This window comes from Silurus meridionalis, chromosome 8 (assembly GCF_014805685.1).
Source record: "Silurus meridionalis isolate SWU-2019-XX chromosome 8, ASM1480568v1, whole genome shotgun sequence".
NCBI lineage: Eukaryota > Metazoa > Chordata > Actinopteri > Siluriformes > Siluridae > Silurus > Silurus meridionalis.
In genome coordinates, this window is record NC_060891.1 from 20,373,116 (window position 1) to 20,389,153 (window position 16,038).

The 16,038-nt window shown below is 37.6% G+C and overlaps 1 protein-coding gene across 1 annotated transcript in view; it reads right to left on the reverse strand.

The window, feature by feature from the left end:
- Window positions 1-13,696: 13,696 nt before the first annotated feature.
- The window catches only part of eipr1 (EARP complex and GARP complex interacting protein 1), a 43,558-nt gene continuing 41,216 nt past the window's right edge, over window positions 13,697-16,038 (reverse strand). The window contains exon 9 of the mRNA XM_046856473.1: window positions 13,697-14,796. Coding sequence (XP_046712429.1) covers window positions 14,622-14,796 — 175 coding nt within the window. The 3' untranslated portion in view covers window positions 13,697-14,621. The remainder of the gene's footprint in view (window positions 14,797-16,038) is intronic.

A 16,038-nucleotide genomic window follows, 5' to 3' on the forward strand; every position in this document is an offset into this window, starting at 1 on the left:
AAAGTTGGTACAGGGCCATGTTTACAACTGTGTAGAATCATGTCTTCTGTCCGTATACATCTGGAAATTGAGGAGACCAGTTGCTGAAGTTTTGGTAGAAAAAGGTTGTCCCATTAGTGTCTCCTACAGGATTCTAGCTGCTCAACAGTACTGGGTGTTCTTTGTTGTATTTTTTGCTTCATAATGCACCAAATGTTTTTAAATCATGAAAGGTCTAGGCTGCCGGCTTCCAGTTTAGCACCCAGACTCTTCTATTACTAAATCATGCTTTCTTGTTTTCTGGGTGGAAGCGTTTGCTGCTCTAAACCTGTATTTAAAGTTCAGCTTTGATTATGCTTTTGCAAATGTGCAAGCTACTTATTCCATGGGCATTAATGAACTCCCATACCACCAGAGATGAGGATTTTTTTAACCGAGCGCTGATAACAAGCCAGATGGTCTCTCCCCTTTTAAGTCCAGAGGACGTGGTGTCCATGGTTTTCAAAAAGAAATTTAAATCTGACCACAGAACATATAAAATGAGAGAGGATGGCAGCATTTCTGGATCAAATTTATGGCAGCCTTATTCTTTGCATGATAAAGATTTAACCAGCATTTGTGGATGATATGGCAAACTGTGTTCACAATAGGCATCCGATATAGATTTTTTCCTTGTCCCTTGTGCACCGAGATTTATCCAAATTATTTTGAACGTTTGATCATATGTACTTTAAATGATAAGATATTCTACTGTTTTGCAATTTTATGTTGTCTTTCACAGATTAGTTAAGCATGCCTATCTTTACTTCTGTTAGACTCTCTAAGATAAATAATTTTACTGACCTGTTATTGCAAAATGTTTCTCCAAATAACTTTTTCCAGACTTTTGTTGTCCTAAGTCTGTTGTAGCCATCAAATTGAAAATTACCTTATTTTTTCTTTATAATGGTGCATTTCCTCAGTTTTTACAATTTATATGTCTTCAGTGTTCCATTGTGAATGTATAAGATAAGTTTTCTTTTTTTTAATTGGGTTTAAATTATATCAGATAACAATTCATTTCTATTTAGAAATAAGGAGAAACAATTATCAAGTTTGCTGCCTATTTGGAAAAACTCCTAGCTGGCTCCCTTATGAAGCTGGTTGAAAATATGTCAAGAGTAAGCAAACCTTCATCAGGATTAATGCTACTCTCTGTGACAGCGTTCCACTTCACAGCTTCAGGGTCTTTGGCTTCCTCGATCCTGAGTTCGGGTTTCTGTCTGTGTCAAGTTGCTCATGTTCTCCCAGTGTCTGTGTCAGTCTCTGGTTTCTTCCCACTTCCCAAAATCATGTATATTCATGAATTAGCTACTCTAAATTCACCTCTTAGTGGAAATGTTTTTTTTTCATGGTGCCATGGAGTCCTACATTGCATTCAGAGAAACAAATGCTTCCCAGTTTAAGTTATCATTTTACAATTTGATAGACTGGATTTCCCCACCACCTAGCTTTGATTGAAAAAAATATTTCTGTTTTTTTTTCTTTTTTTTTCCCCTCAGTGCTGCTGAAAAACCAAATTGTAAAGCCCATGAAAGCTTAACGAGAAAGCTCACCTTTTGGACCAGATGCCTCTCTGCTGCCACAATTGCCAGCATTCCAACACTACATCTGTTGACTGTTTAGCTTTCACTCATCTTAGCCAGTTTCAACTTCCTGTATATAATACATGCATTTTTTTTCTTTTTTACAAAAAGAATAATCTTTCCTTAACACAGAGCTTTCTGCTGCATGCAAAAATATGTTAATACAGGCTTTAAGGTTTTCAGCACTACTCTCATGAAATGTTTCAGCTATCACATGACTGACCCCAGTCTCAAATATAAAGTAGAAAAATCGTTATATAATGCATAATTTCTGCCACAGAAAAATGAGCTTTGATGTTAAATCTGCCTTTAATCTGCTGTTCAAAGTCTCAGTAAATACCTCTGGAAACCTTACCAGAAGCCCCCAGAGGATCATTTCCTGCCTATCACAGCCTTTGATTCCCTGAGTACTTTACTGTCATTAAGTCTTATTAACTCCACTCATTTTATTGAAGCAAGTGCGGTTGTGCAAAAGAGACACTAGATTATTCATCGCTCCTCCTCCTGATGCACTGACACAACAACTTCATTGGTGATACTGGAGTATGATCAAGCCAGGAGTAGTTCAGTAGGGTTTATAATTATTTTTACAATATCAACACATACACTAAAAACATAAACCACAGCAAATAAACCATCCTGATTCCGTGAACTGGGATTAATGTTAAATATCATGTGTTGTATTCATGGTATTGTTAATGGATTATTTATTTGCTTCTTGGTGCTGTGGGCAGAGTTGGAGTCTAATGGCCACTAAAAAGGAGATAATGTAATTGTGTTAGAGAAATATCGCCAAGGATTTATTCTGTAGTATACAATATAATAGAAGAAAACACAATGGCACCAAATAGGCAGGGTCTTAACTATTTTTTATTTAATTTTTTCTACCCTTCCCCATTCCCAGCCCTGTCACCTCTCCAACTGCCTACCCACACACATAAAAGATGCATGTAAAAACCCAAACTGTAAATGCATTCTAATTAATAAATGTGAACTTTCTTTGGGCCAGTATTCTCTGGTTTCATATCTGACCGCTCCCACATTTTTTTTAGGATCCCACAGCATCCTAGTCTTCATGCACAACCCTATTCCTAATCAGAAAAAAAGCTCTACCTAAACATATCTGTATTTCTGTTTGTTTAGAGCACATTATCTGTTTATTGTAAAATAATGTACTTATATTTGGTTTAGGGCTTCTTCTTCTTCTTCTTCTGCTTCTTCTTCTTCTTTTGGCTGCTTCCTTCAGGGGTTGCCAAAGTGGATCATCTGTCGCGATACTACCCTGTCCTTTAGACTTAGAGCCTTAGAGAATACACTTTATTGTCATTGTAGTGATACAATTTAATTTGTTTTGCGCACATCTGAAAATTGATAGCTACACCTTCACATCTGCCTATTTCAAATCAACAACCTGCATGTCTTTCCTCACCACATCCATAAACCTCCTACTTGCACTTTCTCTTTTCCTCCTTCCTGGCAGCTCCCTACTCAGCTTTCTCCTACCGATATACCCCATGTCCCTTCTATGCACATGTCCAAACCATCTCAATCTCACCTCCCTCACCTTGTCTCCAAAACCGATCCTTGACGCAGTCCCACCTCCATCTTGAATCAGTCTGTTGTTTCTACTGCACACTTCACTGCAGTCACACTGTCCTCATACATGTCCTGCACCACCCTCACATACCTCTCTGACACACCTGACTTCCTCATTCAATACCACAACTCCTCTCTCAGCACCCTGTCGTACGCTTTCTCTAAATCCACAAACACACAATGCAACTTCTTCTGACCTTCTCTATACTTCTTTATCAACATCCTCAAAGCAAATAATGCGTCTGTGGTGCTCTTCCTCGGCATGAAACCATACTGTTGCTCACAGATGGTCACCTCTTCTCTCAGCCTGGCTTCCACTACTCTTTCCCATAACTTCATGGTGTGACTGATCAAATTAATTCCCCTGTAGTTACTGCAGGTCTGCACATCTCCCTTATTCCTAAAAACTGGTACCAGCACACTCCTTCTCCATTCCTCAGGCATCTTCTCACCTTCCAGAATCTTGTTGAAAGGCTGCTGCTATTGATTATTTTAGTAATAAAGTATTTTAACAATTATTCCATTGATTAATCGAGTAATCGAATAAGAAGGACTTTTTCTTTATTAAAGAGCAATACTAAATAAGAGAGAGAAAATAAGACCAGTCTCTTGAAATAAACAAGTAATTTGCTTTTCTATTTAGAAAAAGTTACATTTTAATTGCTAAAACTGCATACTGATATTCTGCAGTGAAGTGAAAACTAAACCCATTCATTGTATTTAATATCCACATTACATCAAAATAGAGTAAGTCGCATAGAGTAAGTTATAAGAAACTATTTATTTATTATAATTATGTAATTAATATACTTAATATACTCATTCTATATTCTTTATTATAAATATTTATTTATTAAATCTCGCACAGTATTTTATGTGCTTTACTTGTCTCCGGAAAAGTTGCTTGAAATTTTCCACACACTAAATCTGTGTATTTATCGGCAGGTTTAAGAACGTGCTCCACCGCCTGCTTTATACGGCCACTGTGAAGGAACTTTTTGAACGCACTGTATATAAATAAAAATATAAAAATCAATGCCGAATTACTTTAAAAACGGTAACCGCATTGTTTTTGATGGTGTTTTTGAAATGTTTTAGTTTGTAATGATCCCAAACTTTGGAAACTTTCTGCCGTTTTCTTTGGCCTGAATCTTCTCCTCGCCCCTCGCTGTTTTCTCCCTGTCCCTTCATTCTGCAGTGTCAAATTAATTTGCCTCAATGGATTTTTGTAATCAAATTACTCAAATTAGTTGAGGAATCGTTTCAACACTAATTTGGTTACCACATAGTATACCACATTAGTATGCCACAAATGAATTAAAGTTTGGACTACCACTACTACCACTACCACTACCACCACTGCTACCACCACCACCACTACCACTGCTACCACTGCCACTACTGCTGCCACTGCACTGCTGCTACTGCACCACTACCACTGCCACCACTGCACCACTGCCACTGCACTGCCACTGCTGCCACCACCACCACCACCACTACTGCCACTGCACTGCTGCTGCCACTGCACCACTGCTGCTACCACTGCCACCACCACCACTGCCACTACTGCTGCCACTGCCACCACTGCCACCACTGCACTGCTACTGCCACTGCACTGCCACCACTACCACCACCACTACTGCCACCACTGCCACTACCACTGCACTGCCACTGCCACTGCTACTACCACTGCTACTACTGCCACTACTGCTACTACCACTACTGCCACTACTACCACTACTGCCACTACTACTACTACTAATAATAATAATAATAATAATAATAATAATAATAATAATAATAATGATAGAGAAATAGAACTTATACTGATATACAGATCTGAAAAGACGTGGCTTGTTGTATATATATATATATATATATATATATATATATATATATATATATATATATATATATAATTTAGTAAAACAAAAATTTAATTTACAGCAATTTTCTATTCATTATTTTTCTACTCTTCTGGAAAACAGCTGTCAGCTATGCTGCAAAAATTATTGACATTCTTCTAACAAGTGATGGTGTGAGAACAGAATCTGCTAAAGCCATGAATATCTTTCCCCATACTCAAACTTGTCCACTAGCCACATTGTCAATATTTCATTTCCCTAAAATCTGTACTAAGACAGTGTGACAAGTTTACCAATGATAGTCAAGATTTATAGATTAAATTTAGCTCTGTTTTACATAAATAACATGTTCTTATGTGGCATACTGCACTTTTAATCACAGACAAACATTTTTTACTACATACTGGTTCAAACTTTCTGACTACAAACAGATTGATATTACTATCAAACAAAACTGAGCTAAATAGAAACAGAGAAGATAAGCAGAGTGTGGAAAAGAGTCAACTTTTTAATTATTCATGTTCATGCGTATCAGTGTAAATGCTTTATATTGAAGAATATTAAGATTTGCCTTTAGTCAAGCACAGAAGCAAACAGCCTGAATAGTAAAAACTGACCACAGGCTTCCCCATTTTTTTATCCATGTTTCATGCTGCATTTCACACTTATCTCTCTGGGCCTGAATGATGTGTGGTCAAAATTGTCAGAAAATCTGGCTCAGGTATCCTGAACACCCTACAGCCTGTTCTGTACAAAATGGACACTGATTCTAAAGAACATTTTGAGAAGTTATTTCTTGCTCACATCCAGAACGTGACGCCAATACAGATATGTATCTCCTCCTATTGAAGACTTACAGTAAAACAGTTTGAATTAGACAATACCTCGAAGCATGAGCACCTAGCAACCAATGCTATTATGAATATTATTAAACACCTCCTGATCCAAACATTATTAATGTTCAAGAAGCACAGCTGAGCTAAATTTACTGAAATTGGTGATCACGAACAGAAAAAAAGATCTCAGTCTCTCATTTACTTGCAATATATATATATATATATATATATATATATATATATATATATATATATATATATATATATATACAGTATATACAGTGTATATATATATATATATATATATATATATATATATATATATATATATATATATATATAATATGAGCATTTTAAAAATAAAAATAAAGTATATATACAGTGAGGAAAATAAGTATTTGAACACCCTGCTATTTTGCAAGTTCTCCCACTTAGAAATCATGGAGGGGTCTGAAATTGTCATCGTAGGTGCATGTCCACTGTGAGAGACATAATCTAAAAAAAAATCCAGAAATCAGAATGTATGATTTTTAACTATTTATTTGTATGATACAGCTGCAAATAAGTATTTGAACACCTGAGAAAGTCAATGTTAATATTTGGTACAGTAGCCTTTGTTTGCAATTACAGAGGTCAAACGTTTCCTGTAGTTTTTAAGCAGGGGAACCTTCCGTGCCATGCATGATTTCAAACCATGACGTCTTAGTGTATTACCAACAGTAACCTTGGAAACGGTGGTCCCAGCTCTTTTCAGGTCATTGACCAGCTCCTCCCGTGTAGTTCTGGGCTGATTTCTCACCTTCCTTAGGATCATTGAGACCCCACGAGGTGAGATCTTGCATGGAGCCCCAGTCCGAGGGAGACAGTCATGTTTAGCTTCTTCCATTTTCTAATGATTGCTCCAACAGTGGACCTTTTTTCACCAAGCTACTTGGCAATTTCCCCATAGCCCTTTCCAGCCTTGTGGAGGTGTACAATTTTGTCTCTAGTGTCTTTGGACAGCTCTTTGGTCTTGGCCATGTTAGTAGTTGAATTCTTACTGATTGTATGGGGTGGACAGGTGTCTTTATGCAGCTAACGACCTCAAACAGGTGCATCTAATTTAGGATAATAAATGTAGTGGAGGTGGACATTTTAAAGGCAGACTAACAGGTCTTTGAGGATCAGAATTCTAGCTGATAGACAGGTGTTCAAATACTTATTTGCAGCTGTATCATACAAATAAATAGTTTAAAAATCATATTTTGTGATTTCTGGATTTATTTTTTTTAGATTATGTCTCTCACAGTGGACATGCACCTACGATGACAATTTCAGACCCCTCCATGATTTCTTAATGGGAGAACTTGCAAAATGGCAGGGTGTTCAAATACTTATTTTCCTCACTGTATATATACATACACATCACTTGCCATATGTCTAGATCTCTTTAATTGTATAGTATATGAGAGAGAGGAAGACTATAAAAAATTGCAAGTGTGCATTATTACCTTGTTAGTACAAAGTTACATGGCATTTTATTTCTTATTTTATTTTATCACAATAAAAAAAATTAAAAGTATCTAAACAATTATAGACGCAATAAATACATGAATAAATATGTAACCAAACAAAACAATCTAAACAAATATACAAAAACATTAATATCATTTACTGTAAAAAACAAGAAAAAAACAAGCTAAATATAAATGAAACAAAGAAAAAAAAACGATAGAACTATTTAGTGTACTAAATAAATAAAGAGCAAATGCACTAAATCTTGGAAGGAATGATGCAGAATAAGCCTCTTATATTGCAGGCCTTCCCTCGTCTCTGTGCTGTTTGTCACTAAGCTGCTGTGTGTGCTAGGCAAAGAAACATCAAAGGCCGACAATAATATTTGTATGCAAGTGTTTGGATAATATTCTCTTTCACACAACAAAAAAAAAAAGCCTTAAGGCTCGTGACAACTGAAAAGCACAACCCAGTGTCAATAACAGTATCCTACTGGTGCATAATGCTATTAGGATGCTACAGAGGCTCGTCTCCATTTGTAGGGAATAATAATTATTTGGTTACTCTTTGAGTCCTTAGTTTAGTGGCTGGTTCAATGAAAAAAAAGCTGTTAGTATACGGCGTAATGGAAACATGTTTGAATTTGTATTTGTTTTAGTTCTATAAAAGCCCAAGCTGAGATATCTTTCTTCATATTCATATCTATTCATGTGGAGATAAGGATGGAGTAAAAAAAACACTCCGCATGAGAGGGTGCTATACGACACCCCTCCATCTGGACGCATGTCCCTTTTTCACAAAAACAACACAAGTTTACCATGTAGCCTCCACACTTCCTCCTCCCAAGGCTAACACAGTGGCCTCTGATAATTCGTTCTACTCGTTCTCTCTCTCTCTCTCTCTCTCTCTCTCTCTCTCTCGCCATCACTTCCCGCAGATCCCTGCTGCTGTTTGTGCATCATTTTCTTTTAGAGGGATTATGCATATTTCTGAATGCTAATGAGAGTGGCGCGTTGGTAATCATCACCTGGGCTCCCTGAAGGTTGCTCTCCTACATAGCAGACATGAATAAATTATTAAATGAAATCTAATTTCATTTGCGGAGCAGCTGAATCCAATTCGGCTTTCTCCTTCCGCAGACTGCACATTGGTGACCCCAAGGTTTTAATAATATTATTTAAATATAACACGCAAGCGCAACAATAGAGACATGCTATAGAGCCTTCAGCCACAGCAAAAAAAAAAAAAAAGAATATGAAATAATTCAATAAAAGGACTGCGGATACAGTACAAGAATATTTGCTGCATGCAAAGGAATTGGAAGGAAACACGTAGATGAAAACTTGGCTACTATGCACATGTTAGATTTATTGGATTAATATTTCTCTCTGAAAAATGTTCTTTTACAAAGCATATTGCTGTGGGGGAAAAAACTTCTATTTACTAATGTAGTATCTTCTAAATGATGCTAAAACACTGTAAACAGTTACACACTGGAAAAGACAGACACAGGCAGCACCTTGCATTTCTATGGTGTTTAAAGTGTGTAATAATGTCCTGCCTCTTCCAAATAGCATGCTCAATTAACAGGAAAGCTGTGCTGAGTGTCAGACCGTAAAAAAACTGGCCATCACTTCATACATGTTTATTACACACACACACCATGATGATGACTTGTTATGGATGAGTAATCCAAAAGGCTTTTTCTACATTTAAAGCACATGAAAACCTAGTGGCCAATTGACACTGTGTAAATAGGCACAACTGTCAATGTCTACAGACTGAGCTTAAAAGAAATCAGCCATTCTCTTTCATAAACTTTTTCAAATACACTAAATTACCACAAGGTTGGAGGCACACAATTGTATAGGATGTCATTGTATGTGGACGAATACAATTTTTCCTTCATAGAAAAATTAGTGGAACATCTTCCCAAAAGAGTGTATTATTAATTAAATGTAAATTAAATGTGCAATGGCATGTTAGGAAAGTACAAACATTTGTCAATATAGTGTACCTACAGTGTCTATAAGTGCCATTGGTGTTGTTGCATATGCTTCCAAAAAAGATTTTTTGAACACAAGCCATTTGGTTACAGAAAAACCATGAACATTTACTATTCTTTTTGCAATTTTTGTTTTAATTTTCTCTTTCTTTAAAGATCCAGTCGAGACTCAACCATACATACATGCATTTCAGCAGCAATTTGACAATGACATAGTTCATGGTGGTCTCTTATCTCCAGGACACTGACAAGGTTTAATCTCATATGAATGACATTTTTAATTGAAAAATGTTGGATGAATTGTGTATGTATTAAGTAACTCGTGGGAATGTAAATGTAGGAGTATTAAATATATATTCTAAAAGAAGTTTAGCATTTTGTACTGACTTTATGACATTGCATGAGCAGTAAGTCTGCATAGGTTTGATTTGACAGAAGCTTCAGCCTCCACAGTTATCTCCTGTTATGCCACTGAAAAGAGCTAGCTATAAACCGGAAATTTAGCAATGGCTAAATTAAGGAAAAGAAAATGTAGACAAAAACGGTGACTTTTGAGCTGGATCTTTATCCTCAGGAAGAGGGCATAGTCCGCAGGAGCAAAATCTGGTGAGTAGATTGTTCTCCGACAATCATCACGCGCAAGTTGGCGAATGGTTTCGACATTTTTTGGGGGTTGAGCTCATTGATTGTGATGTTCTTCCGCTATAAAGCACACGTGCCAATCAAAACACCTTGAATGACTTATTGCAGCATCGACGCATGTCAAACGTTCCTGCGGCAGATTTGCCCGATTTCACACAGAATTTCACGTCAGCTCTATGCTTTAACTTGCTGTCCATAATGAAATCACAGACGTGGTAACACACATGGTCAGAATAGCACCAATTAGCATACTTAGTATCTAAACTTTTGGATAGCACTTTGTATGAAACAACCCTCTAATTATATATGAAGATGGATGATCCCCAGGGGAAGGTGGTAGCTCAGTGGTTAAGGGTCTGGGTTACTGCTCAGAAAATCAGGGGTTCCAGACACCAATGTGCCACCCTTGGGGCCCTTGAGCAAAGCCTTTAACCCTCTGTGCTCCAAGGTCACCGAAACATGGCTAAACCTGTGCTCTAACTCCAGCCTCCTAACATCACAAAGAATTTTTTTGCATACAGGTACATGTGACTAGTATAAAAACACTTTTCTAATGGGAGCAGAAGGGAGAAGATGAAACATCCTAACCTGGGTTTAAACTGGGGTTTAGAATGATGATAACCCAGAGTTAAGCACAGCATAAAAAGTGAGCAACATAGGAGTCATGCACTGCTCAATTTTATTTATTTTTGCACAAATGTTGTTTGCATATGTGCATGTTACATAGTATTGTGTGTAGGTCTGTACATGTCCTAGTTAGCTTTGTGTTATCTATGTAAGTGTATTCATGTTTCATGTAGCACCATGGTCAAGGAGAATCGCTGCTTTGATTCACGGTGGACTGTACCAACTCTATATAATAGAAATGACAAAAACTGACTTGAAGTGACTGGTTCACATTGTCCAGTTTTTGCCACTATTTCTACTTCTGTAAATGCTCCTAATTAAACAGACCAGAACAATGCAGAAAATCTCATTTACAGACAATATCTGTAAAGAACTGCTACTGTAATCAGTATGACTGTCTGGTACAGTACCATTCCAGCACTCTCACAATGCACTCAACACACTTAGTATATGTAAGGGTGATGTGAGAATGTCTTATTTTAAACATGCTATACATAGTTATCAAAAGGCTGTCCAGAACAATACAGTACAAGTGTAATACAGTCCAATAATAGTACTTTTTGTCTACTTGGAAATCCTGTTATTCACTGTATTCGCCATGTAAAAGAAATTCAAGTTCTATACTTCTCATGACATGAGTAGCCCTTTACAAAAGTGTGTAACATTTCTGTTTCCATTTTTCCTTTTCTGAACCCCCTTTGACACTCATCTTTCAGCCCACCAGGAGTGGAGTGTGTGCCTGCTGAAAAGACCTCTCAGGCACTGTGGAGACACACAGGGTGTTGGAGGTAGAGCAGAGTGAACACAACACACACACACACACACACACACACACACACACACTGCACCATAGCTGTCAGGTTGATCACAGGAAGCTCGCTCCTTCGCCACACACCAGCACACATGTCAAGAGCAGGACAGGGAGAGGAGAGGAAGCCGGGGCCTTGCAGACTTTAGCGTAGTGACAGGCCATAAAATTCCGAGTTAAGGAGGAGTGAGAGCGAGAGGAAGAGATGTCCCTAATGTCTCAACCCATTTTAACCTCACTAAGCCAGTAGGAAGACAGAGTAGTACAGTGGAGTGTTGAAGAAGGGCTGCACACTTAATCATGGAATGGGGAATGTTCTTATTATATAGATTTCTCTACCTGTTCCGTAGAAACCATGTGATAGTATATGAAGAAAATAAAGCATAAATATTGAGTAAAGGATTTTTAGTAGATATATAAAAATTATGTTTGTTACTTCTGGGAAAACATTTTTGCGTGATTTGTTCACACACTATTCTTGTGATCGTCCAATTAAAACCTCTCTGGAACGTATCAGTCGCACCCCCAGGGGCCGGGTCTTGCTCTTCAGCAGCAGCTCATTAGCAGAAAACATGGGTTGTCAGTGCAGTTTTGGCATCTTCCTGCACATTATTCCATTATTTCTTTTCCGTCATCCCGTGCTTGAGAATTTGGGAATAAGGCCGAATTTGTGCAAGTTCACTAATTGTGTCACTTTTCAAAGGAGTGTTTTACCAGCTAGGAGCTGTTCAATACAGCAAGGCCTTGCTACCTCAGACTCTCTGTGTAGACAATCAGGGCATCTCTACCATTTTTTATATTAAATATCCAATATTCTAATATTAAATACAATATAACTATATAATATTATAATTTGATTATAAGCCTACCATTCAGTTACATCAGATGCTTCCTGAAGATGACCCCTGTAGACGTTCATCACCATGTGCACCACTGACGGTTGACCTCTGCGCAAGCATGCATAGCATAACTCCAAAAAACACACAGCATCTCGTCAATATCCTTCACATTAAAGTCATGAAGGCGCAGAGGGAAATCCTCTCGCATTTTTACAACTTTGCTGTGCTTCATTTACTGCTAGTTCACTACTACTACTGTCGGGTTTGCTTATATTTGTTGGCTGGCGTGACGATTCTTAAATGCTGTCGTTGAGTAAACCAGTCAGCTCTCAACCTGCTCTCAACCTCACACCATCACTCTGACTTTCTTTTTCAAAAGGATATGCTACAACATATATAATAAATTCGACTTCGATATGAGTAAACACAGGCATCTTCATTAAAGTTTTCATTCAACTGAGTAGATACTACAATGGAATGATTTCATGAGTTGACAGCATGGGCGGGAATGCTTTTTTGACATCATGCACTGATGTCAATTAGGAGACGCAACTTTCCAAGAAGGAATTCCTAGTTAAGGGATATCGTCACTGTTTTTAACTTTTCGGGGGTCGGAAATAACGACCGAACGCGGCTCGAATGCCTCTCAAGCAATTTCATGTAAATGCATGTAAATGAAGTACATTAAAACACCCACAAGCACTGCTGAAGTATAAATTCCTGGCCTTTCAAATCCATTTTATTTGGATTGTACAGGAAAAAATCGGAATAATCAATGCAACCGTGTAGAACATTAAAAACATTTGCAAAATAAGGATGCTCACAAGACCTCAAAAATTAATTGTAGGACATTATTTAGCAAATAATGCAAAAAAAAAAAAAAAGAAATTTTGATATGATTACAATAAACCAATCATATGATTATTAAAGCTATTTCTAGACATGTTTTACTAATTCCAGGTTTAAACTAGTGTTTATTATTATATTATGTACTATATTTACTATATAAACATATACACTATATGGACAAGGGTATTAGGACATCTGCCTTTTCCAGCCATATGTGGTTCCTTCCCAAACTGTCGGCACACAATTGGAGGCACACAATTGTACCGAATGTCTTTAGATGTCTAGCATTAAATTTCACTTGGGAGACCCGAACCTTTTGCCAACATGACAATGACCCAGTGCACAAAGCCAGCTCCATGAAGATATGCTTTGCATGGGTCAGACTGGAAGATCTTAAATGCAGCTCTGACCTTAAACCTATTAAACACCTTTGGGATGAATTGGAATTCTGACTGCACTCAAGGCCTCCTCACCCTACATCAATACATACCCACTAGTACTTTACACCCTTGTGGCCGAATGAACACAAATCTCCACAAGCACGCACAAAATCTAGTGGAGCATTTTCATGTCTTGATGTTCAAAAAGCACAAACCAATCTTATGGTCAGGTGTTCACAAACTTTTGTCTATATAGTGTAAAAATGGCAATAAAAATGCCAATTTGTAGCCTGGAATGAGAAAAGCATCTGAAAAACTGCTTGAATAATCCTATATTTGATCTTAGAAATATAACATACCCTTCAACACTATATTTTTTTAACTTTCCATCTTATTTCCAATGCAGGCTTCAAACTGTGAAAGTATTTTGTGACCTCGATATTCTAATAAGCCCCATCTCCCATTTATTCCTAACCCAGACAGAACCGTATAATATAAAGGTCACGATTTATTGATCTGTTAAATAACAAAATGTTGCTTATCGCAGAGCCGCTAATACGCACCAAGAACTTTTACATTTACGTTTTTTTCAAAGTTGGCTGCGAAAACATTCCTCATGTCTCTTTCCGCAGCTGGAGCCGTTAGTGTGTAGTTGTATGCTTGTGGTAAGTAAAGGAGAAGAGAAGGGAAGGCTAGAGGAGAGTGGCCCCGCTGTGCCATGCTGCCCGTGGCACGCTGTTCTCCCTGGCTGCACTTTCTCCTCAGTGGTGGTGCCTGAGGCTGGGTGAGATGAAGCAGGCTTCTAACAAAACTAACAGAATAGATGCTGGCTATCAACTCAAGGGGCTGTTTCAAAGCCAATATGCTGCTCCATGCCCTCCAGCCTTCTCTCCTTCAAACAGCCTTGCAGCCATCACTCTACTCTTCGGGGCTGCCTCTAATTGGTAGTGTTAATAACGGCTGTGCATTTTTAATACAGATGTAGACCGACTTCGCTTCTTCTATTCTTCCAATCCCTTGTGCAGTGTTCATCATTCGTTTCACTTGCGTTTCTCTTGCGTTCCAGTGCTTTCGTGCTACAGTAAGATACGGTATTTCAGAGCCCTGGGCACTCTGTTAATCACCAGCCTTCCGTCATAACTGAGTGAAGCGAAAAGCCAGGGATCGGCTGAGGACCACTCCGCTGCATACACGCTGTCCTCGTGCTCTTCATATGTAGCAATGATGCTGTCCTGGAGCGGTTCTTTGCTCCTGCACACACAAAACAATCACTGGCACCTGGTATTATTATAATAAGCAGCACAAATTATGCTTTGTTGAAAACCATATGAGACAAAGCTGTACCAATTAAAGCAGAGACACATTCAAGTAATAAAGAAAGCGTAAAGCAGAAGAAAGTGTTAAAGCTAATTAATTACAAGTAAACAATAATGTTGTTGCTATTTATTGGAGTCATTGAGCTTTTAATTTCTTAACTTTCCGCACATTTCTATTCAAATATCCATTAGATTCATAAAAAGGTAATAACAGGACTTGTTTTTGCGATGGAGTCAACTCATTTAAGTGACCCACCAATTAAATAGACAAATATACAGTATCAATGAAAACTTTATAGTAAATATAATCACACACACACACACACACACACACACACACACACACACACACACACATTATATATATATATATATATATATATATATATATATATATATATATAAATAAAAGCTATTGTGAGTTTTCCACAACATATCTCTTGGAAGACACCAATACAAAACAAAAGCTTGAGGCTGGGGTCATGACATGAGTCTATAATTACTGTACTTTTCTTTGGCTAGAAGCTCAACACTTCACTCAACATAGTCTCATCATTTACATCAAGGTAAAATTAGCAGTACATTAAGCCACATTCGTTTTATTTACAGTAAATTCACATGGTTTCCAAAAAGAATTTCTAATTTACATTCGTATGAGCACAAAACAGTTTTTCACTTTGCCTCAGTCCATACTAAATAAACTTTTGGTCTAGAAAGCCAGCAGAGGTTCATGTTCACATATAGCTTCTTCTTTGCATGAGATAACTGTAACCTGTATTTGTGGATGACACGGCAAACTATATTCACAGACAATGATTTCTGAGGTGTTTCCGAGCCCATGTAGTGATTTTCGCTACAGAATCATGTTTTTAATGCATTTCTGCCTGAGAGCCCGAAGATCATCCAGTATTGATTTTTGCCCTTGTCCCTTACGCAGAGAGATTTCACCAAATACGGAATATTTTGATGATATGATATACTGTAGCTGATGACCTAGTCCAAGTGTTTGCATTTTTGTTTTGAACATTATTCTGAAATTGTTCCACGATTTGTAGATGCATTTGCAGATTTTCACAGAATGGTAAACCTTTGCCCATCTTTTCCCATCTTTCCTTCTGAGAGACTCAGAAGACACTTCCAATCAGAGGCCAAATGTCTAACACCCCTCATACAGAGC